This window comes from Leopardus geoffroyi, chromosome D4, assembly GCF_018350155.1.
Source record: "Leopardus geoffroyi isolate Oge1 chromosome D4, O.geoffroyi_Oge1_pat1.0, whole genome shotgun sequence".
In the NCBI taxonomy this organism is placed as follows: domain Eukaryota; kingdom Metazoa; phylum Chordata; class Mammalia; order Carnivora; family Felidae; genus Leopardus; species Leopardus geoffroyi.
Window position 1 is genome coordinate 16,644,856 of NC_059342.1, and position 25,209 is coordinate 16,670,064.

Genomic DNA, 25,209 nt, shown 5'->3' on the forward strand with positions numbered 1-25,209 from the left:
AGGGAGGTAAAGTTGTATCACCAGCACTCATCTTGAGACACCAGAAATTAAGTTATGGCAAACTAACCCCAAACACTTTTTTTCTTTTAATGTATATTTTTGAGAGAGACAGAGCGTGAGTGGGGGAGGGGCAGAGAGAGAGGGAGACACAGAATCTAAAGTAGGCTCCAGGCTCTGAGCTGTCAGCACAGAGCCCTGTGCGGGGCTCAAACTTGTGAACAGTGAGATCGTGACCTGAGCCGAAGTCTGACACTCAACAGACTGAGCCACCCAGGCACCCCCTGCCAAGCACTTTTTGATAGAGCTTTTATAACTTTATAATACGATAAGACCAACAGAACAACAGAGGCATCGTATTTTCATTTCAGCAAGGCTTGTGGGCATACTACATGTGGGCTTTAGGAAATCATCATTGATTGATCAGCAGGAGAATGCAATAGTGAAACTGGATGTCTTGCAAAGTGCTGAACCTCCCATCATTGATCGTAACCAAACAGATGCTACATGAGAACCAGGGAAATCTCTTGGCCCTCCTAAAAAAGTACAGTTACATACTTGGAATGCATAAGGGAAGCTATTTAACTCAGATACCAAAATATCGGATGCATTCAACAAACACGGATATGCTAAATGAACAAATACCAAATTTAAGAAGTTAGGTTTCACCATTTTCAATGTTCAGGTCTCAACTCCTAAATGGCTTGGATTTAAGCCATTTATTAAAAATATCAATATCAAACATATTAAAAGCAAAACAATGGAAATAATAAAAAGATCAGTGGTTGCTTGGGGAAGCGACAGGGGAAGATGAATAGGCAGAACCCACAAGATTTCTAGGACAGTGAAATTATATGCTATTAGGACAGTATGCTATTATAGATATAAGTCATTGTACATTTGTCCAAACCTATAGAATGTACAACACCAAGAGTGAACCCTAATGTAAATTATGGACTTTGGGTGATTATGATGTGTCAATGTAAGCTCATCCTTGTTAAAAAAAAAAAATGTACCTTTCTGGTGAGGGATGTTGATAACGGGGGAGGTTATGCGCATTGGTGAGCAGTAGGTGTGTGGAAAATCTTTCTTTCAAATTTATTCTAAGCCTAATACTGATCTAAAAACTAAAATCTTTTATAAAATATTCAGAATTTTTTATGCAAATAAAAAATTACTTGGGGCGCCTCGGTGGCTCAGTCGGTTAAGCGTCTGACTTTGGCTCAGGTCATGATCTCATGGTTTGTGAATTCGAGCCCCACATCTGTGCCGACAGCTCAGAGCCTGGAGTCTGCTTTCTCAAGGCAGTGTCTCCCTCTCTCTCTACTCCTGCCCCACTCATGCTCTGTCTTTCTCTCTCTCTCTCAAAAGTAAATAAACATTAAAAAAAATTTTTTTAACGCGTAGTTCCAAAAGGATAGAAACCACCCCGCTCGGATTCTGATATGCTTTCACTCTTCTGTCTTCTACACCAGCTGCAGACCCCAGGATGTATATGAGTATTTAGTCATTCTGATTCATTACGCAGGGAATAAATTGATGAATGGATATACAACTTGCATGTAAAGACTTTAGGAAAAGAGTTCTCCCGGTATTTTGGAATCAAAATAAGACTATCGAGATATATATATAGATATAGATATAGATATAGATATTATATATATATATATATATATATGCTATATATACATATATAACACATACATATGCTATATATACATATATAACATAACATCTACACACACATATGCATAAATGATAGCTGACATTTACTAAATATGTACTATCTTAGTCTATTCAAGCTATGATAACAAAGTACTATAGACTGGGTGGTTCATAAACAGCGAATTTCTCCCAGCTCTAGAGGCTGGAAGTCTGAGATCAGGATGCTGGCATGGTTGGGTCTGGTGAGAGCTCTCATTCAGGCTGCAGACTGCTGACTTCTCATTGTCTCCTCACAATGTGAAAAGAGAGCTCTCCAGAGACCTTTTAGAAAGGCACTAATCCCATTCATGCGGGCTCTACCTCATGACCTCATGAGTGGGGACCTTCCCAAAGTCCCCACTTCTTAATACCATCACATTGGGAGTTAGGATCTCAGCATCAGAGTTTGAGGGGACGTAAACATTCAGTCTGTAACGTCTACCATGCTCCAGATACTGTTCTCAGGGCTTTAGATGCATTTTCTCTTTTATCTTTCGAACGCACAACACAACTCTATGAGGGGAGTATTATTACCTCCATTTCGGAAGAAGGGAAACTGAGGCACAAAGGAGTTGTAGCTTGCTGTAATCATACAGCTGTTACGTAGTAAAGCCTGGATTTGTATCCAGACACGGCAACTCTAGAACTAGAGTTGTCACTATTTCATCCCCCCAGGGGATGCTTGGCAATACTTGGTATCGCTTTGGTTGTCACAACTGCGGAATGATACTGGCATCTAGAGGACCGATAGAGGCCAGAGATAAATACAATTCACGGAAAAGCTGCCCAGAAAAAAAGAATTGTCCAGCCTAAAAATGTCAGTAATGGCAAGGTGGGGAACCCTGGTCTAGAACCTACATTTTAGCATTTCCCTGTACTTCTCTACCATGGAATTAGGGTGAAATCATGGAAATAATGAATATGACATCCGACTTTCCTCATGATTCATCCTTACCTTCATTTAATCTCACACCTCTTTTAATATTGATTTTAATATATAACAACAGTGTATTACATTGTATATCAGAATCATCTTGTCATCCTCTGTGAAATTAAAATAAAAATGCCTGGCCTCACTTTCAGAAATTCTTACTGAATTAATCTGCAGTGAGTCTCTTGGGAATCAGATATATTTTCTTAAGGTCTCCAAGTGATTTTAACATGCAGCTAAGTTTTGAGACATTTGTAAAAGCAGAGAGCAGAGGTTTTTAAAGTACAAACTACTTTCTGTTCTCCACTGAGGTAATATCAGAGTAATGGCCCAGAGGAACTGAGTGCTTATTTTGTGCTTAGGACTGTGCTGAGTACTTCCCAGGAATTAGCTCACTTTAAATTCTGCAACACTTCCATCAGGTAGGTGTTCTGATGGCCATTTTACAAATGATAGAACTGAGGTGTCAGGAGATTAAAGAACTTGTCCAAACCACACAACCAGAATGTGACAGAGCTGTGAATTAGCTCCGGCTCCTCCTGATTGAAAAACCCATGCTGTAAACCCGTGGCTCTGTGCTTCAGAACCACCTGGAGGGTTGTGAAAGCGCCTGGACACCCCTGCCGCGCCCCCCAAGAGTCTCCGATTCAGTAGGTCCAGACTGCGTCCAACAATTCGCATTTCTAACAAATTCCCAGGTGCTGCTACTGACCCTGCTGGTCTGGGGACCTGTACTTTGAGAACCCCAACGCCAAAGAGGAAGTGTTTCCTATGAAATCAAGCTATTTCATTCTCTTTTTGTAATGTTTATTTGTTTACTTCTGGGAGAGAGAGAGAGAAAGTGCGTGCATGCGCGTGGGGGAGGGGCAGAGAGAGAGGGAGACAGAGAATCCCAATCCAACAGCACAGAACCGGACACGGGGCTCAATACTACAAACCATGAGATCATGACCTGAGCCAAAACCTGAGTCAGACGCTCAACCGACTGAGCCACCCAGGCGCCCCAAGCCATTTCTCTGTTATGACATTTCTTTTGTTTAAGAAGCTTCTTCTCTCATGTTCCTCCCTGAATTTGGGGAATTGTTGTTTGTTTGTCTGTCTGTTTGTTTGTTTTTTAAGAGCTTTTCTGTCCCTCTAGCTTAATGGCTTGTGATACCAGAGACAGTCTAAGTACCACGCTTGTGTGAGAAGTATATAAGAGCCTCTGCCTACAGCAGAGTGGGGTCCAGGGAGAGTCATCCAGGAGGAGAGGTCAACTAATGATAATACTTCTAACCAGAGAAAAAGCAATCCACAAACAGGACAGAGGAAAGACCTAAGCCAGTGGGACAACAGTTCAAAGAGGCAATTAGATGATTCACAAAGGGGAGGAAGGAGAGTCATAGATTAAGGGAAAAGAGGAAATCAAGAGAGGTTATTTTTTCAAACCTTGTTCCTACACTAAGAACCAATTACAAATTAAGATTAAATAAAGAACACAAAGAGGCAAAAATTTTTTTTCTTAACCTTCTCTTATTTCCACTAAGGAGCAGCAAGCCAGTAAGCCCCAAAGATCCAATAGCCAGAAAAGTGAAACTTGAGGTAAAGGAAATGGTGGGAGCAGACAGGCAGTGAGACTTGTGTATGATCCCCCAATGATGCAGTCAATCAGTAGGCATATACTCACCCACTGATGGGCTCCATACATTTATTGAATCCCTACGCTAGACACTGGGAAACACAGAGAGTGCTTATCCCTAAGGAGCTTATAGTCAAGGTTAAACGTAAGCATCTGAGAAGGATTAATGAAGAATACCAGGACCAATGAGTGGTAGATACATAGGGTCCCGGGGTAATCATGGTGGTTGGAGTGGTCAGTGATCCTGTAGGTAGGTGTTGTGATCTTATTTTAGAGATATGCAAACGGAAGCACAGAAAATGTTAAGTAACCTACCCAAGAATTTAAAACCAGATGTCCTAATTCAAAGTCCAAGGTTTTCCCAAAACTTATCTAATCATTGCCAATACATGAGTGCTTACTACAATAGCTTCCCAGGCTCCTCAGAAGATTCTGACTCAGTGGCTGGTGGGCGTCAGGAATCTGTACATGTGACATGCGTCTGTGGTGATTCTGAGAATCATTCCAGGGGTCTTTAGACCTGGCTGCCCGTTAGAATCACTTTGGAATTGTTCAAAAACCCCAGATGCCCACATGAAACAAATCAATGGAAGAAGGTAAGAGAGAAATCCCTGGACATCAATATTTTTAAATTCTCCAGATTATTCCAATGGGCATCCAAAGCTGAGAACCACTGGGCTCAGCTCCACCATGCTGACAATAATACCGAGTGGGTTTGCACAGCCTCCTCTGACCACCCCACCACTCCTTGCCTTACTTCCCTTTGAAAAGCAGTTTCGGGGCACCTGGGTGGCTCAGTTGGCTAAGCGTCTGACTCTTGATTTCGGCTCAGGTTATGATCTTATGGTTTGTGAGATAGCGCCCCACATCGGGGTCTACATGGACAGTGTAGAACCTGCTTGGGATTCTCTCTCTCCCCCTCTCTCCCTCTGCCCATCCCTGGCTCTCTCTCACGCTCTCTCTCTCAAATAAATAAACTTTAAAAAAAAAAAAGGAAAGCAGTTTCTACTGCAGGCCAGGAAAAAACAGAGATGTTTAAGAGAAGAGAGGAATAGTAGGGAAGATCAAGAAACATTTGTGACAAATGATTAGTGAAAAGAAAATAAGAACTGTCCCAGATGGTAGGAAAGAAAAAGGTGAAGAGAAAGGTTTGAGATTCATCACTCAGTCAATCTGGTAACTCTAAGCAAAGGTTAAATAACGCTGCTGCTCAGGAGCATTTTGCTCTCACATAAAGATCATGCTCTTTTCTATGGAAGTTAACGCAATTTTTACATAGTAATGTATTTATCCTTCCTGGTGACAAGGGTTGAGGATCAGAAATTTCTGTCTAGGTGGCTTGGTCATTCATATTTTACAAGTGGGAGCACTGGGGCATGCTGGGAGAATGAAGTCACTTTAGACCTCAGGGTTGAGGTTGGTGACCCACCTAGTGTTAAGTCCTCAGACCGGGTTCCCAGGCTCTGTTGCCACAGACATGCTGTAAGGCATGCGTGTTTCCTTTCTAATATGCTCTTCTAAAATCTCGTGCTGTATTCATTACTCCATAGACAACTATGATCCAGCATTTAGAAGAACAGGACCACGGTAATACCTTCACACCATCCTTCATCCCTGGACCTCAACAGAGGGTCTAGAATCATTGGAGCAAAGTAATTCTGAAGGAAAATTGCATTATACTTTTAGAATCACAGAGACGACCCTTGTTTACATGGCACATGCCTATTGGATCTGTTTCCAAAGGGATGAGAACAAAGAAGAATTTAAGTGCAGAATAAATATATATAAATAATATATTTCCATACAATTCTGGGGGGCAGCTGGATAATGTTTTTAAACTGCTGCTGTGATTTAGCAAATGCTGCATTCTTTTCTGAATAAGTGCTATCAAAAGGAAAAGCCAATATCCTCCCTCCTGCCTTCCTTGCCTGGGCAGCCCTTCACCCTTACTTAATGAAATGGAACAGTTGATGCCTTTAACTCCCTCTTTCATTTAATCTCATTAATGCAGTCTGTTGGGATTCTAGTTGTGGAGTAACACTGGGGCAGCCGTCAGACCTCCAGGGAAAAGTGCAATATTTCTCAGTTAGACTTTTAATTGCTAACGTCAAAATGTGTGAGAACGAGCTCAAAACTAAAGCTGACGCCACTGGTGAGTTTTCCGTTTTCTTCTCTCTTCTGACACTTAGCTGTATGAACTATCCTTCAGGTAAAACAGTAAGCGTTTGTAAGCTCTCAGCAAAAGAAATTGAGGTCTAGGTGTGGGAACAATAAAATATTTTCTGACTTGCAAATGTATATAATAAATAAGCCACTCAGCCTTTATTTTACACTGGAGAACATATTTATACGTAAGTATCATCATACCCTGTAGTGAATTACCAAATGCATGAGTTTTGAGAATGAATTCAGGTAGTCACCAGCCACATTACACGAGCGTGAGGTTAACTCTATGAACATCCTTGTCACAATTTTGTAGCTCTGATTTTAGTCATTGGCATCATTATTATGATCATTTCACTTTTCTGACTTTTTAAATATTCAGTTCATAAATATATTATACCACACAGTTCCTCCTATGTAAAAGATCTAGTTTCAAAAAAGAAAGAAAGAAAGAAAGAAAGAAAAGAAAAAAAAGAAAAGAAAAGAATCTATTTGGTTGAATGATTATTAACAATCAGGTGAATCCTATTTGAGTTTTTCTGCTAAATTTTTAACAAATTAGTACCTAGTTCCCTAAACGCACATTATCTCATAACATAGAAAGGTTTTGAGCCTTTGTTCTAAAAATATTTCAGGGCAATATGATGTATGATTTTTTGCCATTTTTTGGCTAGTACTAAATAGCAATGAACAACAGTTGGAAATATTAAAATGTAAATTAACATAATTGTTAGGTTCAAATAATACAAAACTAACGATTATTCAAAAAAAGTTACTAATCAAACTAAAACTTCCCCAAATGTTTATAAACTCGGAATTACATCTTTGCACAATGCTTCGAGCCTCCCGTTGCTTGTAATTTTAGACAAGAATGGATATTATTTCAATGCAATTATTCGCTGATTTCACAATGTATGTATTTGAAGACTGTATCAGTGACATAAGCCATTAACAGCAGATTGCAGTTGTGACATCAATGGAGTCTTTAAACAACTATTTATCCTCACTACTGACAGATTTACTCAGGTTATTGTTGCTATTGTTGTTTAGAAATTAATAATACTGGACGTATTAACGTCTATGCACTTAATCCTCTTTGGGTCTGAATTACAATTAGCAGAGGCTGACAGGTAAACATAAGTGTTCCTTTCTCTCCTCATTTGGTGGGGTGGAAAGAAACACAGGAATTTTCCCTCTGTTATAAAATTACAGAAAACAGGTTTTGATTTTAAGAGCATGTGCACACACACACACAACTCATTTTTTTAAACGAATTATATGAGCCAATGTGTGTTTACATATTGCAAAGAGAAACAAATATTTTACTTTCCTTTTAAATTTTAGTGCAGTCAAAAGGAATATCCTAAATTGAAACCGCAGCTTTTGTAAAGTCACTGTCGTAGAATACTTAGTACTGTGCTTAGCAGTTTCTGATTTTCACTAGTCTTTTTCCTCCGTTACTTCCCCCCAAAATAAGTATCTCCGAAGTAACTCAAACCTCTAAAGAAATGACAAAAAAAAAAAAAAAACCACTTTACTTTTTCCTACCAATTCAGTCCACGGGTAGCCTCAAAGGGCCTTTGGTAGAAACTAATGTATAGGAAACACAGCCACAAACATCCCCATGCAAATGTTACCATACACTGTCAAACAATGATTGTGCATTTTCGGCTTGTAGCAAAAAAAAGAAACTTGGTAAAGTGTGTTTTGAAAATGACGATATTTGTTCTTAGTACTTGCTTACCGTTGGTCCTACAATTCTTTCCCCAGCTTACATAAACACTGAGTAAAGCTGGGACGGATTACGTGCAGCATGCTGGATCTGATGAGCTCAAAAATAAGATAGCTTGGGTCCTATAATGTTTAGGATTATGCTGGTAATCTCTTTAGGGAAAGTGTGCAATATCAGCAGAACAGACACTTTGGTCTTCGAGGGAGCTGTGCACTCATAATTCTCCATTTGTTGAGTGGCTAAGCCTTTGCCTACATTGATATGGGACCTTTGTGATATTTCGCATAGGGTGAAATTACAAGACAGAGCTTTGAGGGTGACATCCTGAGTTATCATTTGACCCCTGAAATAATTTCTGGTGCTGCGTGAAGGTGAGAACACCTTCCTTTAAAATCTACGTGCCTCATTTTTCGAAAAAGGCCATTTATATAAGGATGAACTAAACCTATACATGCCTTTGCTAGAACATGAAATGATATAATAATGTATTTCTCAATGCAGAAACCTGCCATATGTTTTGCTCCTGTAGCATTATCTGCTTTAAAAATAAAATCAGGGGCGCCTGGGTAGCTCAGTCGGTTAAGCATCTGACTCTTGGTTTGGGCTCAGGTCATGATCCCATGGTTCGTGGGTTCGAGCCCTGCATTGGGCTCTGCACTGACAGTGTGGAACCTGCTCAGGATTCTCTCTCTCTCTCCCTTTCTCTCCCTCTCTCTCTCTCTCCCACTCTCTGTCCCTCCCCTACTTGCGTGTGCACTTTCTCTCTCTCTTTCTCAAGATAAATAAATAAACTTTAAAAATAAAATGGAAGCTCTTGCAGATGATCCAAAACATAAGTGCCTAAAATCTGAGGTTTTTTTTTTTTTGATTTATACAAATACTTTTATTTTGTTTTTAGATGTATATATAGCAGTATACATTTGAGTAAGAGGCTGCTCAAGTCTAGTAGGGGAAAGGTTACAAAAGATACATAAAAAATATTCATATCAAAAGCATGAGGATCCTTACATCCTTCTTAAAGAACAAGCACATTCTATACAAATGGAAGGGTCGTGACAAAGAATTTTAAAGTTCAAGAGCCTGTCATGGTAATGAGGTGCCAATAATGGACAAGAGGACTCTTGCAGGCTTCTCTCTGACCAGTACTCACTGAAGCCTCATTCGTTTTTCCGGGGGGCCTTTCGTGCTCGCTATCTGTTGGACGTTCTTCGCGGTCTCCTTTTCCTCAGATTTAACAGTCTCTGGTATAGGTTCTGCCTCTTTCTTTGTCTGACCCACTGGGACAGGCTTTTCTCCAGACTTTTGCTACCCAAATTTGGGTGGAAATTTCTGCCTGAGGTCCAGGAGCAAAGCCTCCACATGTTGTCTCTGAAAAATAGAGCTTGGTTCTTCTTTCCTTTTGGCTTTAGGTTTGACTTTATCTTGCTCTTCACGATCTTTGAAGTGCCACCAATAACCTGGGAAGGATGGTATCGACGGTACGACATAGCTTCATCAAAAGCTGATTGAATGCCATGCACTGTAGTAAGCACCCTAGAGTTTGTAACTGACCCCAGGTCTGGTGCCTGGTAGATCACTCCAGCAATGATACAGTAATCAGCCAGTGGGGTAACTTGGGTAGAAGACTGCCGCTGTTGCTTCCAAATGATAAAAAAGAATGGGCTCTTGAGCGTGCAGAAGGATGTATTCCACTCCAACCATTTGATTTAATGTAAGCCTCTGCATTTTGACCACTTCATTGTTACATGTCCTGTCGTAGAAAGGAGTACTTCTTTCTGAAATGTAATCCGGGACATATCCACAGTTCAAAATGGGGATCCAGGAACAGTCAACCCAAGAGATTCCCAGCAGCTTATCTTGGATGTCCACCGCTGCCATAATTCCAAAAACGCTCGCCTAAAATCTGAGTTCTTATAGTACAGTCGCCGATGCCATTATACGTCCAAAGTGTCCTCCCATAAGTGAAAACTCCCTAATGTCCTGTTGGAGTGTCTCTTCATACAAATTTTTCCCTAAACCAACCCTCTGATGGCAAAGAAAGTCTTTGAAGTAACTGTTCCTTTTCCATTTCATTCTGTCTCTCTCTCCTCTGTCTCTCTGACACGTAAAACAGATGTAAATATCTCATCTACGTTCTAAAGTTTGCTTATATAATCATTTTCTGCATCAGTGGCTGAGAGAATATGAAAAAAACAGATACGCTTATAAATATGAAAGGGTGACAGATAATGCCACTGTTTAGTTTTTGGTCATCCAAGCAAATTATAGGACATTATGAGCCAGTTAAATAACACTATTACATTAGGGGGGAAAATGTTAGTATGGTGCTAACATTCTGATAATATGTGGACATTGTCTTCATATGGGACAGTGATCCACCCAAATATCTTATGAGAGGATGGAATGCCATTTTTATTTTACAAGGTTTCCCTTTTCCAGAGCAAAGGCATTGATGCTGGATTCTGATCACTGCATTTTAGAATATAACTTCGTTCTTCTCCCTGTGGTCCTGCCTTGTCTCTTTTTTTTAAACATATTTCAAGAGATTTAGTCTTTCTTTTCCACCAAGCAGAGAGAGACAGATTTTTCTTGGTTTTGAACTCTCTGAACAGGTGCTGAGAACTTCAGGAATGGTCTCTACTGCTTCTACCAATGAAGAAAATGAGAAGTAGTATTGTGTGCTTTCCATCCCGAACTTGAGTCACTTGGGATTTTCTTGGGGTGTGTGTGTGTGTGTGTGTGTGTGTGTGTGTGTGTTTAGTGTTCCTGTTCCAACCTTTGAATTTTCAGATATGTAATTTAATGTCTTTATTTTCATATTTATCACCTACGTCCCAGCTAACTGGCCTTCCCAAGTATTCTTGAAAAGAAAGTAGTATACATGGGGCACCTGGGTGGCTCAGTCGGTTGGGCGTCCGACTTCATCTCAGGTCATGATCTCGCGGTTCGTGGGTTCGAGCCCCACGTCAGGCTCTGTGCTGACAGCTCAGAGCCTGGACCCTGTTTCAGATTCTGTGTCTCCCTCTCTCTGCCCCGCCCCCCCCGCTCATGCTCTGTGTCTCTGTTTCAAAAATAAATAAAACTTTAAGAAAGTAGTATATAAACCACCTCTTAGAGCACAGTGAACAGTAATACTCCATTGAGCCATATAAAATTGCCAATGCTGAGTGTTTCCTTGCATAAAAAAGTGACAATTTCCTGTAGTTCAGCCTGTTGTCTGTGACTATGTATGGAAAGCATAGTCGTATGATAATTCTGAAAGCATTCTGCCACTGTTTGCTGTCATTTAACCCCAATAACGAGCCCCCCCCCCCAAATAAGTTTACATCCCTCATCTGGAATTTTATTCTCATCATTGAATTTTCCTCTTTCAATCTTTAGTCACCAATTTTAGGGGTGCCGTTTTCCTCCATAGTTACCACTTGAAGTCCTGCTCGCCGTCTAAGAGGTGGCTCAAAAACCACCTCATCCACAAAACTTCCAGGCTCCCCCCAGTTAAAATCAACATCTCTTCCCCATGTGCATCTAGCAGTCTCTGAGTCTGCCCTGTATTCAAATTATTTAAACCTGTGTGGGGCTGTCCAATCACTGTATTCATTTTGAAGATGGAAGTTTGAATGTGCATGTGTTTGTGGCCTGAAACAAATAAATATTTGCTGGAACAATTGTTTTAAAGTATCCCTTACTTGTGTTGGTTGGGCTGTCTCACATGATCCTCACTACCTCGAAAAAAGAAGTGCTTTTGTGGAATTATTTTAAATAACTAATAGAATGTTGAATGTATTTCTAGATTTACAGAATAATTGAGTACAGTTCCATATATCTACTCACCCCCCCCACACACACATACAATTGTCCTCTATTATTAATACCTTGCATGAGTGTGATATATTTGTTACAAATGAGGAGCCAATCCTGATACATTATTAACTATAGTCTGTACTTTAAGGTTCACTCTTTGTGTTGTGTCTTTCTGTGGGTCTCAGCAAATAGACAGACATGTGTCCATCTTCATATCATATGGAACAATTTCACACCCCCAACAATTCTCTCTGCCTCACCTACTTATGGTCCCCTCTATCCCCCAAATGACTTTTGTTTTACTGTCTCTATTTTGTCTTCTCCAAAATGTCATAGACTTGGAATTATATAGTGCATAACCTGTCCAGACTGCCTTCTTCACTTACCAGTATGCCTATGTGGTTCTGCCATGATTTTTCATGGTTTGATAGGTCACCTTTTTTTTTTTAAATCACTGAATAATACTCCTTGTCTGCATGCCCCCAGTTGGTTTATCCACTCACATGTGAAAGGACATCTTGTTTGGGGAGCGCCTGGGTGGCTCAGGCGTTTAAATGTCCAACTCTTGATTTCGGTTTGGGCCATGATCTGATGGTTCGTGGGATCGAGCCCCACGTCGGGCTCTATGCTGACAGCGCTGGTGCCTGCTGGGGATTCTCTCTCTCTCCCCCTCTCTCTGCCCCTCCCTTACTTGCACTCTCTCTCTCTCTCTCTCTCTCTCTCTAAATAAATAAATAAACATTTAAAAAATGTTTAAAAAGGATATCTTGTTTGTGGGGCAAGTATGAAAAAAGTTGCCACCAACATTAATGCAGGTTTTTGTATGGACTGTTTTCAATTCAGTTGCTGGGTCTTAGGGTAAGACGATGTAGTTTTATAAGAAACTGCCAAACTGCCTTCCAGAGTGGCTGTCCCATTTTGCCTTCCCACCAGCAACAAATAAGCACTCCTTTTGCTCTGCATCCTTGCCAGCATTTGGTGGTGTCAGTTTTTTAGATTTCGTCATTCTGATAAGCATGTAGTTGCATCACATTGTTGTTTTATTTTCTAATTCCCTAAAGACATAGGATGTTGAGCATCTCATCATACGCTTATTTGCCATCCATATACCTTCTTTGCTGAGGTGTATGGTTCTGGTCTTTGGCCCATTTTTTTGAATTTGGAGAACTCTTTGGATATTTTGAATAAAAGCCCTCCATCAGATACATGTGCTACAATATTTTCTGTCTGTCTGTGATTGGTCTGTTCATACTCTTCATGCAATTTGATTTTTAACATAGAAAAGCTGTCTTTTTTTTTCATCTTCCAGAAACTGGAGATTTTGCTCTTTTTGAGTTTTTATCAAGGGAATGAAGCCTGCCTGAGCCACTCTGAGTCACCTGTGTAGAGTTCGCCATTCTTGTTCTCCTTCAGTGAAGGTGGTGTTTCACAAACATGAGCTTCCTGTTGAAGATTTCAGCTGTAAGGGAGACTAGAGAAAGGGGCTCAGAAACACACGAAGGAACTACCGAGAGACAGGGTTTTCCACGAAGCAAAATAATGGCTGTTTTCTTCTTTCTGTGATGGAAAACATTAACTAGCAAGAATACATGTCTTCTTTTTTCAATACGAAGTTCTCCTCACATGGAGTTGTGGTTTGGGGACAGACAACCCTGAGACTTAAATTGTAGATTATCTTCCCTTTCTTTCTCCCAGAACTTCTCAGACTTCGCTGTGCATACAAATCACAGAGATAATGTTATAATGCAGATTCTGATTATACTGGCCTAAGGTATAAGCAAGTGCCTGAATTTCTAGCAAGCGCCCAGGTGATGCTGTGCTGCTGGTCAGGGACCACGCTTTGAGTACTATGGCTCAGGACAGCGTGATGATAGATGGGAGGAATATGATGAGTGGCCATCATGACCCCTGAGCTCCGTGTTACCTAATCTGCGTCCACGAGATGGGGCAGCTTTCCAAAAGTATCATTTCCAGAATTACCACGGAGAGCTGAAATTAGTTCATTTCTGTTTCAAATATTGTTTCACCTCCTTACCGCCACCAAAAGAAGTAAAAAAAAAAAATTGTGCAATTAAAATTTTTAAGTAGAAAAACTACCTTTGAAAGTCTTTTCAGGGGAGATTTTTTTCTGCCAGAGTATCTAGAGAGTCAGCTAATGGGCCAGACCCCAAGAGCAAGTCCACAGAAGAGGGAGGACGTAGTACCACACAGTGTTACAGCATGAAGATGACGTAGACGCCATTCACAATCGTTAAATCTGTAAAGGAAACCGGGTACACTGTGTGTTAATGACAGTAATGCAAGATGTTTCTGGCTTTTCTTTCTTCTGCCTTGTCAGTTAATGACCAGGGCTTTTTGTAACGAACCCTTCAAGTGTCCTCCTGCCTTTTGAACAAAAGAGAAATACCTAACAGACAATAGCAGGAACTGCTTTTCCGGAATCCTGTATAGTTTCTAATTTTCCTTAATGCCAGAGAAATTAAAAATGCCATTAGTTCTCAGAATAGCTACAACCATAATTACCCGGACATCACAGAACAGTTCTTCTCAAACTTCAATGCTGTCTGCCCTAGGAAGCTTGTTAAAAAGCAAATTCTGATTCAAATCGGTCTTAGGTAAATCTTGATTCTTTGCATTTCTAACATGCCCCCAGATCATGCCAATGCCATACCGTGAGTGGTCACAGAAAACATTACTGCTTTCATCCTGAATGATGTCAGGCTCTACACACACATTATCTTGTTATAATTAAAACTTTGATAGGACAAGATGTGTTTAATGGGAATTAATTCATAATGTACGAGTTTAAAACCACTACGACTTTCAAGGGGGATATTTCCCTTAGTATCAGTAATTGCTATTAATGATAATACTAATGGCTGCTACTGTCCTATGTTGGTCTCAATCTCTGTTATTTCAGTCTTCTGAAGAGTTAGCATAGGCGAACAATTCTTCGGGGCTGAAGGCTCCTATGTAAGATAAGTCAACTCCCTTCATAATAATCCTATAAACCATGCCTTTGAAAAAAATCATTTCTTGCCATTCTCATCTGAGAGTAATTTTTTTCTTACCCTAGTTTCCAATGACATGTAGTACAGGGATATAATAATAGAAAAATAAATGTTATCTATAGGTCGCTCAGAAGCTGTCTATCAACTGATGGGAAGTGAAGACTCACACAGACCACCACCCAGAATATTACAGAGGAGAGAGAGGAGAGGTTAAGATGAAAGGGAGATCCCAAATGCTGATAGAGGAATTGGAGGATCCTAGTAAGAATTAGAGTGCACTGAATTGCAAGCACTCTATGTGGCATTTAAGCAGGAAGCTGGGACTGAGATGCTGTGCGCCCGGAAGAGACGTACGTGAACACGTACCTGATCCAATGTCAGGAATCTCTTAGATTCACCACCTAGCATGATATCGAAGCCCAAAGATGCTTACTTCTTTTCCTAAGGGTCTCCTTTTCCCACACTTCCATTCCGCCTCAATCTTGGGGCTCTTTTCTGATCAGTGAAAACTTAGAGTGGAGCCAGATCTTAGAAATACTTGCTTCATCCTGTAGGTGTGCTCTTAGGTGACAGCAGAAGATCGTATGCCTCATAAAGGCAGAAAGTTATCCATCTGCTAGTGAAGTGAGGGAGAAACTACAATCAGGGGTTTTAATGTGGACTTCCCACAAATGGTAGACAATACAACTTGGGCTGCTGATACCAGGTGCAGAGGGAATTTTCACCAAAAGAGTCATCCTTATTGCAAGTTTCGTATGTGCAAATTGTGTTTCTTTCAGACACTAAGAGTTTTTCCTGCATGCCCACTTTTAGCAGAACTGTAAAATTCTGGGAAACAGGAACTGAGGAGCAAACCCAGTATCCAGGAATGGAAGTTATTGTGCACTGAATAGATGCCTCTTACTTCCCTTAAGGAAAAAAAAAAAAAAAAAAAAAAAAAAGGCAGAGAACAAGATGCTACAAGTATAGCCCAAACCAAAGGTCAGGACACAGAGAGAGAATTATTGGTCATTTCCTCGTATTTTCTTTTTAATGTTTATTTATTTTTGAGAGAGAGAGAGACAGAGCGTTAGCGGGAGAGGGGCAGCGAGAGACGGAGACATGGAATCCGAAGCAGGCTTCAGGCTCTGAGCTGTCCGCACAGAGCCCAATGTGGGGCTCGAACTCACAAACCGCGAGATCATGCCTTGTGCTGAAGTCGGACACTTAACTGACTGAGCCACCCGGTAGCCCCATCCTTTGTGTTTTCATATTACCACCTTGTCCCTGGGTCTTATTTCCTTTGCAGGTGATTTTCCTGCTGCAGAGAATTCCTAGCTCATGACTTGATTCGTTGAATCCTCAATGGGAGATCAGAATCTGACCATATCAGATTCTGACCATATCAGAATCACTTGGGGACCTATTCCAAAATATATACCCACCTTGATCTCAAGATTCTGATTACTACTCCTCAGCTCAAATATGGGAGATCAGTATTGTTTAAAGCCTTTTTTTTTTATATATAAAAAGGAGTATGTCAAATCTCTTGGCTGTACTGAAAGAAAGAAAATCAGGATTACTGCTTTAAGGAGCTATACAACTTTTCTTTTGGTCTCTATAGAAAAAAAAATTTTTTTTAAATATTATCTGGACCTGGAACCTTTCCTCAATGGACTTAAAATGCCCAGACTATAGAAGGGGCCAGGTTGAGTTATAGGAGATGAAATGGGGAAATGAGAGCCACAAGAACACATGCAATAAAAATGTTTACTTCGACCAGAAAGTGCCTGAACAGTCCACTGTGACTACCATTCCTGATGGATCCTTTTAAGAATTAAGGTATCTTGGGAACACCTGCGTCCCTTAGTTGGTCCTGTGACCAACTCTTGATTTTGTCTCAGGTCATGTTCTCACAGTTCGTGGGTTCGAGCCCTGCATTGGGCTCTGGGTGGACAGCACCAGATCCTGCTTGGAATTCTCTCTCTCCCTGTCTCTCTCTGCCCCTCCCCTGTTCATTCTCTCTCTCTCTCCCTCTCTCTCTCTCTCAAAATAAATAAACTTAAAAAAAAAGAATTAAGGTATTTTGGTGCATCAAAGTGATGCATTTTCTGGTGAATGCATCAGCCTGGATTAGTTCATCTCACTTAACACCTGCATTCACCAGCAGGGGGTTCTGAGGGAGCAGAAGAAAAAGACATGCACGTTTTGATAATCAGGAAGAACTGAACACCCAGTGGCTTTGTGCAATGTTGTAAGGGGTGCTAAGCGAGGAAGGGCCTTCAGGAGGTGCTGGGGGGAGAGGAGAGACCCGCCATCTTCAAAGACGCAAACTGTGACTAGTTTATAGTTATTGAATAGGACCTTCCTGATAAATCATAGGGTATTAAATTAATTGTACTTCATTAAGTGTTCTAATACAAGGTACAACATCAAATTAGTTTCAATATTTCATGATATTCTTTAAGAATATCATTTCCCCCAAAAACTTAAATATGCTTTCGTACACAAAGAGATTTCATCGGTAAATGCAATGTTAAGTATAGTCTCCACAGAGGATTACCAATAGAAATAATATAAGGGAGCGGAAGATATAAGCAATGTAGAAAGTGAGAAAAAAGCGCACCTCGAGCCATCTCTCAGGGCATGGGGGCTCCCCTACGTTTGTCGCTCAGAGAATGCTACCGTTGAATTGATCCATGAGTCATGCAAAAGGAGGAAAGTTGAACTTCCCCCACAGTTTCCTTAGAGCACCTTCATTGTCACAGCTGGTGGGGTCCAAGCCACCAAATCCTCCCTAGATGTTCAGCCTGAAGCCATGACAAAGAGCATGCCACCGTGTCTGCATTCACTGCAAGATCACTGCCCGGGAGACAGTGGCTGGAGTAATGGCTAGACATTTGGAAGGGGCAAACATCGGAGCAATTACATCATGCATTGTCCTCATCTTTGTCTGGAATACTCCGCCTTGAAGTATTATAAAATACATAGTATGAACTATGATGTTGTAGCTCAGAAACAGTGTATTTTAAATGAGCGCAAAGGAAAAGGATGAGTGCTTTCCATTATTTACGTTTATCTTCACCTAGAGCGCCCGGGTGGCTCAGTCATTAAGCATCTGTCGTTGGCTCAGGCCACGATCTCACAGTTTGTGAGTTCGAGCCCCATATCAGGTGAGCTCAAACCCTGCTTCAGGTAAGGATGATCCCCACCTTGGGTAAAACACGAGCCCTGTTGGGGTGAGCCCCATTTCTCTCTCTCTGCCCCTCGTGGGATTCTCTCTCTCTCTCTCTGCCCTTTGCTCACTTGCGCTCTCTCTCTCTCTCTCTCTCTCTCTCAAAAAAAAAAAAAAAAAAAAAAAAGTATCTTCACCTGTAACAAACCTCATATAACCCATTCTGTCCTAATAGGTAAAGTAGCCATGGGTTTTCTGAACTGATAATCCCTCCCCACACATATCAACACACGTTATGTCCTTTTAAGTGACTTCTTTCTCTTTAAAAATACTGTTAAAATGTTTATGGTTCTTCAGGATTACATGTTGAGCTAAGATAATAAATATGTATAAATATGCAGATACTCTACCGAATCATTCCTGATCCCATTTGTATTTTCCAAGTTGTATAAGATAACCTTTGTGGCTTTCAAAAACATCTTCTCACACCCTAGGGGGCAAATTACCTCTATTTTCATTTCCTTTAGAGTTAGATCATTTTATAATTAAGAACTTATTGAAGCAGATTCTCCCCACGTGTAAGTTACTCCCTGGGGAGTAATTTATGCAAAGAGCACCTCTGACTTAATATCATATAAGCTTAACAACTGTACAATGGATACCTGGTATTTTTAGTCAATTTTGTAATCATTGTAAAGAATCCACTGTGTGAAAGGTTATCACACACACACACAAAAAAAGTACAAATTATGTATAGTGTCATTCATTTGTATTTTTTAAGTAAGATTTTTAGTAAAGGAATAATAATGTGGCTTGTCATAATTCTCGTCCAATAGCATTAGAAATACCAGTTAGCAATGATTCTGACGCTGTTAAAAACTGACATTTTGTAGCTCTTCACTATTTGCAAGGCAGTTCTACATAAAATATCTCATTAAACCTCACAAATCTATGAAGTTTGTCAGCTAACTTTATAAACCAGGAAACAAAATAAGACTTTTATCTTACCTATGGACCCAATCATTATCAGGTTCGGGACAGGAATCCAGGAAAACAGAATAGAAATTACATCAGATCTCACATGTTTTCCCCATATCACAAAATCTTGAAAACAAATACTAGTTCATATAATCTGAAAGCTGAAAAAACAGAAGCAATAGAAATACTTAGTCTAATAAGTATTTTAGTTGACTTTGTCTCATCTCTTGATATTTTTATCATTGTCTCTTTAGCTGGCACTATTAGGATAATACAGAAATTTAAAATTGTATTCATGTTGTGTCTCTGTGGTAAGCAGGGAAAGGATCACAGAACAAAATATCAGGAAAATTGGCTAATTTCTGGTTGCCATCTCCCAAATCAACTCAAAGGCATCATTAACCACTTGGATTCTGAGTTTTCTCATATGAAAAATAGGCCATAATGCTGAATTTTTTGCTTATAAAGATGATTTGAACATACCGTGAAATACTGAATTTCAAAAAAAATTTACGATGCTCTCCTCAAACTAAGTATTATCTTTTTTAAAATGTAAAATAATAAGACAATGAGGGTTATGTCTTGCATTTATCTGTTTTGTATATTCAAGGGTGAGAAACTGTAGAAAAGCATCCACATGGCAGATTGATGTACAAAGCATTTTGAGGCATATTTTGCATAATTATTTTAAATTGGGAACGGGAATAGCAGCTCTTCCTGGTGTGTATAATTTTAACAACACTTAGAATACTACCAGAGACATAGGAATTACTACATTCTAAATAAAGTTTATCTCGTGGATTCATCCATAACCTCAATGCTGATGCCTTAAAATCATCTTTCCAGAGGGTTCTGTATACAGGTGCTTGCACATGCACACATGCAAACTGGAAATCCTGTCCCCCACCCCCACCATGTTCCATGAAGTGGTTGCCTTACCAACAATTCCATTTGTGTCAAACCAACTGTTGAACCTCATCCTAAGGGTGAAGCTAGAAGTCATCTTTGGATTCTTCATCAGTTTCTACCTCTGTGTCCTTTCTTTCATTTATCTTCATAGAACTGTCCTTCTATTTGCTTCTCCCTCTCCCCTTATCCTGCCACTGACGTCTTCCACACTTCCATCTCCCGACACCGGGTTCAGAATAGCCTTTTAGTCTCCTGCCTGTTTCCAGTTAGCAAAGGTACCCAAACCACCACTTTGATCCTGTCATCACCCCGTTCCTTCCCTTGAACCCTTGTGGCCAGTGGTATCAAGTAGAAATTCCTCTGCCTAACTCCCAGGAGCTCCATAATCTCTTATCCCTCCCTCTACCCAGCCATATGGCCCACGTCTCCAGTGGAGTCGAGGTGTTTGTCTCAACGATCACGAGCCACAGTCATTCCAGACGTCTTTCATTCCATTCTGCTTGCAGAAACAGCCTTTTCCTTTCACTTCAGCCCAACAGTCTTTGGAATCAACCCTACCTAATGTCTTCATCTCCACAAAACTATTTTCTTCGTATTGAAGTCATAGGAGCCACACGTTCTATCATTTTCTCCTGGTTTTTCCATGCATTAATTTTGTTTTATGAATGAAATAATCTGTGTCACTAATATATCTTGTGTCAACAACTTTTATTATTTTAGCGGACGTATGGAGTGTGCTCAATAAATATTGTCACCACTGACATACTCGAAGTAAACATCCAGCCACATTATTTATAAAATCACGCCCTTCCATTTCAGCTTTGCTTTGTTTACTTATTTAAAATACTGTTGAAATAAGGCAGCATGATAACTCTCAGTGACTTGATGTTTGAAGTGCAAAATAAGAAAACCGAAGCCACTGGTTCAAGGGATTTTTTTAGTCTAATTAATAACCAGGTCAGGTTTATTTTTTGAATGTGTTTTTTTTTTTTTTTTAATTTTTAAGTTTACTTGTCTATTTTGAGAGAGAGAGAGAGAAAGAGCATGTGCAAGTAGGGTAGGGGCAGAGAGAGAGAGAGAAGGAGAGAGACAGGATCCCAAGCAGGCTCCAGGCTCTGAGCTGTCAGTGCAGAGTCCGATGCGGGGCTCAAACTCACGAACCGTGAGATCATGACCTGAGCTTAAATCAAGAGTCAGACACTTAACTGACTGAGTCACCCAGGCGCCCCAATAACGAGATCAGGTTTAAAAAGGAGAAAGCAGGGGCGCCTGGGTGGCTCAGTCGGTTGAGCGTGCGACTCTTGGTTTCGGCTCAGGTCATGATCTCATGGTTTGTGTGTTCGAGCCCCACATCAGGCTCTGCACGGACAGCGCAGAGCCTGCTTGGGATTCTCTTTCTCCCTCTCTCTATCTCTTCCACTCCCCCTCAGCCTCTCACTCTCTCTCTTTCTCTCTCTCTCAACAATAAATAAAACAAACATTAAAAAAAAATAAATAAATAAAAAGGAGAAAGCAGTGAAGTAAGAGTTTAGAAGACTTCCGGTCCCTGGTTATATCTTGTAGTTTTCGAAAAACAAAGCAAACCTTGGTAGATGGATAGATACCTTTTCTCTTAGAAGAAGATTCAGGAATCCAGGCCAATAGTGGTGGGTGAGCCCACGCCAGGGTCTTCCAACACTCAGGTCATGCCAGGGGGAGGTGGGGAGGGAGCCAGGCAAGCAAAAGGAAGAAGCTCAAAATGTCTGTTTTCCCCTTGCAGCACAAATTGAAGTGATACCATGCAAAATTTGTGGCGATAAGTCCTCCGGGATCCACTACGGAGTCATCACGTGCGAAGGCTGCAAGGTAGGGGGACTTTGACAGGACGCTGCCAACAGCGTCTGTGTTTGCCCCAGGCATCCGTGTATGTCACCGTGCACGTGGTGACATCTTTTTAAAGAGGGCCTGCTAAAGGAATCTTGTGCTGGCTGCTGACACTCGGGAATCTCTGCTTGGTGTGTGGGTGGGTTGGCTTCCCGTTCTTGGCCTTTCAGCTTTTTGTGATCGTCTAACTGGTCAACCACGACTGGAAAATGGATTGTTATTTAAGAGCTTAAATTATTCACATTTACAGAGATATACATACTGCCTCCTGCTCTCTTTTAACTGTACTGCCTTCAGTAAACTCAAGGGCATTTATTACTGTATGAAACAACCAAAGGTTAAAGATGGCAAGCCAACGGCCTATGTTTCCTTATCTGCTTACAAAAGAAGTTCAAGGTAACAGTTGCAATATGCATATGTTCATCCTTTATTCTCACATTCCAGAAAAGAAGAATGTTAGAAGGATACCAGATACTCTCTGAAGTAATTAAAAATTATCTGCCCCCACCTCCTCATTTTCAATGAGATAATGAAGTATAAACAAGATTATGTCATTTGGCCAACATCACTGATCTAGTTAGTGAAAAAGTATGGCCAAAAACACAGGATTTTTCATTCTTGGTCCAGTGTTCCCCTCCAAGGACATTGAACCAATCCTTCCAAAAACAAACTAATTCCTATGAGCAAGATGCTCTTAAAATACAAAGTTGAAAATAGCAGTTAACAGAGACTTAATCTGAAATAAGGGAAACTTGAAACTTCACAGTAAGTGTTTAAAATTCTTCCTTAGAAGGAAAAACAAGAGAGACTAAGTGTCAAGGGGGAAATAAGAAACAATTCCACACCTAATTTCAAAGGGCAACGTGTCACCGAAACAAAATGCAGTGTAATCTGGGAGTGAAAAGTGATATGTTGGCGAAGTTATTGATGAAAACAATCATATTTTTGATCAAAGATGCAAGCAGGGCGGGCGCCTGAGTGGCTCAGTCGGTTAAGCGTCTGACTTCAGCTCAGGTCATGATTACAGTTTGTGAGTTCGAGCCTCGCGTTGGGCTCTGTGCTGACAGCTCAGAGCCTGGAGCCTGCTTCCGATTCTGTGTCTCCCTCTCTCTCTGCCCCTGCCCCACTTGTGTTCTCTCTGTATCTGTAATAAATAATTAAAACTTTAAAAAAATTTTTTAAAAGATGCAAGCAGAAAGAATTTAATATCAGTAGACTGTGGGCACTGGCTGACTCAGTCCATAGAGCATGCGTTGTGAGTTCAAATCCCACATTGGGTGTAGAGATTACTTAAAACATTTTTTTAATTAAAAAAAAACAAATAAGTAGCCTGAAAGAGATGTAACACGATCACGGATTCTAAGGACTAATCTTAATCCTCACAGAGTCAAACATACATGAGACAAAACATACCATAACTCTCCAGTAGTCATGCTATGAGAACACTTGACAAGGTCTTCATAATGGTCTCAAAAAGTATGAATTCTGAAATTGAAACTGAAGCAAAGAAAAGGAAAAGAAAGAAATGAAACTAAAGTGGGAAGAGGACACAGAGAAGGGAGAATAACGTGAATGTAACTCGCCCATCGACATCCTGACCTCAAAGGTGATTAGTGATAATCCATATTTGAACATCCTGAGATATTCCTTGTATTCCTCTGTTTGCTCTGCGGACCTATGATTAAGAACTGCATGTTATCCACCTTGATGCAAAGTTTTCAACTCATCAGAAGACACAATAAAGCAAAATTCCTAATCAGCAATTTTTTACCCTCCTTAGAGTAAGCTATTACTACCTCGGGGAGGTAGGCAAATAGTTTTCTTCATAAATGCTAATAATTTCAGAATCCAAACCCTCCAGAGAAAGCATTTCCACTACAGTGTTGGTTTAGTAGGTATTTTTAAGGCCTCTGGTCTAGTTTATTAAGTACCCACCAAGCATATATATTTTTAGATCAGTGTCAAAGTGGAGATCTGTGTCATTGTGAAAGCTCTATTTGGAAAATGCCCGATTTCAAAATAGGAAGGTATGTTCCTGTTAAAAAGCAAAACATTGTACACAGAAGGTTTAACTAACCTTACAAATATATTCCATAGACCAACAGCTAAAACAAGTGTGTAGGGTACGGCCATCTTTTCTATTTAAAGCAGGGAACACAATCAAAGAAATTATGCTGCTATTTTGAAGCATACTCTGAAGTTTGAGGCAAAATGACATTTTACAGGGCACTACTTTTTTTTTTTGTTTCATGGAAAAACCCACATTTGTAAATATGCTGTGTTTTTCTCCAACTGGAAAACTCAAGAAATTCCGTTTAGAATAAGATGTCAGTGTCAGCGCATTCGGTATCAACCTCTGAATTTTCATAATACCATTCTGAGTCAACATGAACAACCCATTTTAAATAACATCAGTTCAGCTTGCGCACTTAATTCAAATTCCTATTCATTCAATAACATTTGAAACAGAATCTCTTTTTCGTGCCAAAAACCTCATTTGCAATAATGAGCAACAGATAAGCAAGAAATGCCTCGTAATTAATGTCAAATTGGCCTTAAATTAGGCCTGTAGCTGTGACTTTAGAAGTCTTCTCTGTCAGCTCTTTTGCTAAGTGGCACTGGAGTATCCGAAGATAAAAAACCACCAATTCTTTCTTAAAATGTAAATTCCCAAGTCATCTTTTACCAAGACTGATGGGCCAAAGTTTCGCTTTCTGACACCTTTGCTGGCACAGATCTTCCTTGACTTACATGGGGTCATGTCCCTATAAACTCACTGTGAGCTGAACATATCTTAAGTCAAAAATGCATTTAACACACTTAACCCAGTGGACATCATAGCTTCGCCTAGCTCACCTTAAATGTGCTCAGAACACTTGCTTTAGCCTACAATTGGGCAAAGTCGCCTAACACAAAGCCCCTTGTATAATAAAGCATGGAATGTCTTATGTAATTTATTGAATACTGTACAGAACATGAAAACCAGAATGACTGTGAGCGCTATCGTTCGTTGACCCCCACAATCGCTGGGCTGATTGGAAGCTGTGGCCGCAGCCCTGCCCAGCGTCACAAAAGAGCATCGTGCTGTCTCTCACTAGCCTGGGAAAAGATCCAGATTGAAAATTCGAAGTATGATTTCTACTGAATGTGTATTGCTTTCAGACCATCTGTAATGTCGAAAAATCGTAAATTGAACCATTGAAGTCAGGGACCGTTTGTATATGGAATACGTCCTTTCAATCCCTGGCAGCTTGGATGAGATCTCTGTTTGAAAGGGCTCTGTGAATTCATTCACACTGGACAGTTGGATATCTCATCCTGCCACCACTGGTCCGTGGGGACCAAACT

General features: G+C 40.4%; 1 protein-coding gene and 1 pseudogene across 2 annotated transcripts in view; one reads left to right on the forward strand and one right to left on the reverse strand.

The window, feature by feature from the left end:
* The window catches only part of RORB (RAR related orphan receptor B), a 199,584-nt gene that overhangs the window by 113,808 nt on the left and 60,567 nt on the right, over positions 1–25,209 (forward strand). The window contains exons 1-2 of one of the 2 annotated variants that reach the window (XM_045470255.1): positions 6,264–6,402; positions 21,758–21,843. In XM_045470255.1, the coding sequence (XP_045326211.1) occupies positions 6,363–6,402; positions 21,758–21,843 (126 nt within the window). In that variant the 5' untranslated portion in view covers positions 6,264–6,362. Of the gene's footprint in view, positions 1–6,263; positions 6,403–21,757; positions 21,844–25,209 lie in introns of those variants that run through there. The other variant, XM_045470256.1, reaches the window with a different exon arrangement.
* LOC123593778 lies at positions 8,901–10,023 on the reverse strand (annotated as a pseudogene).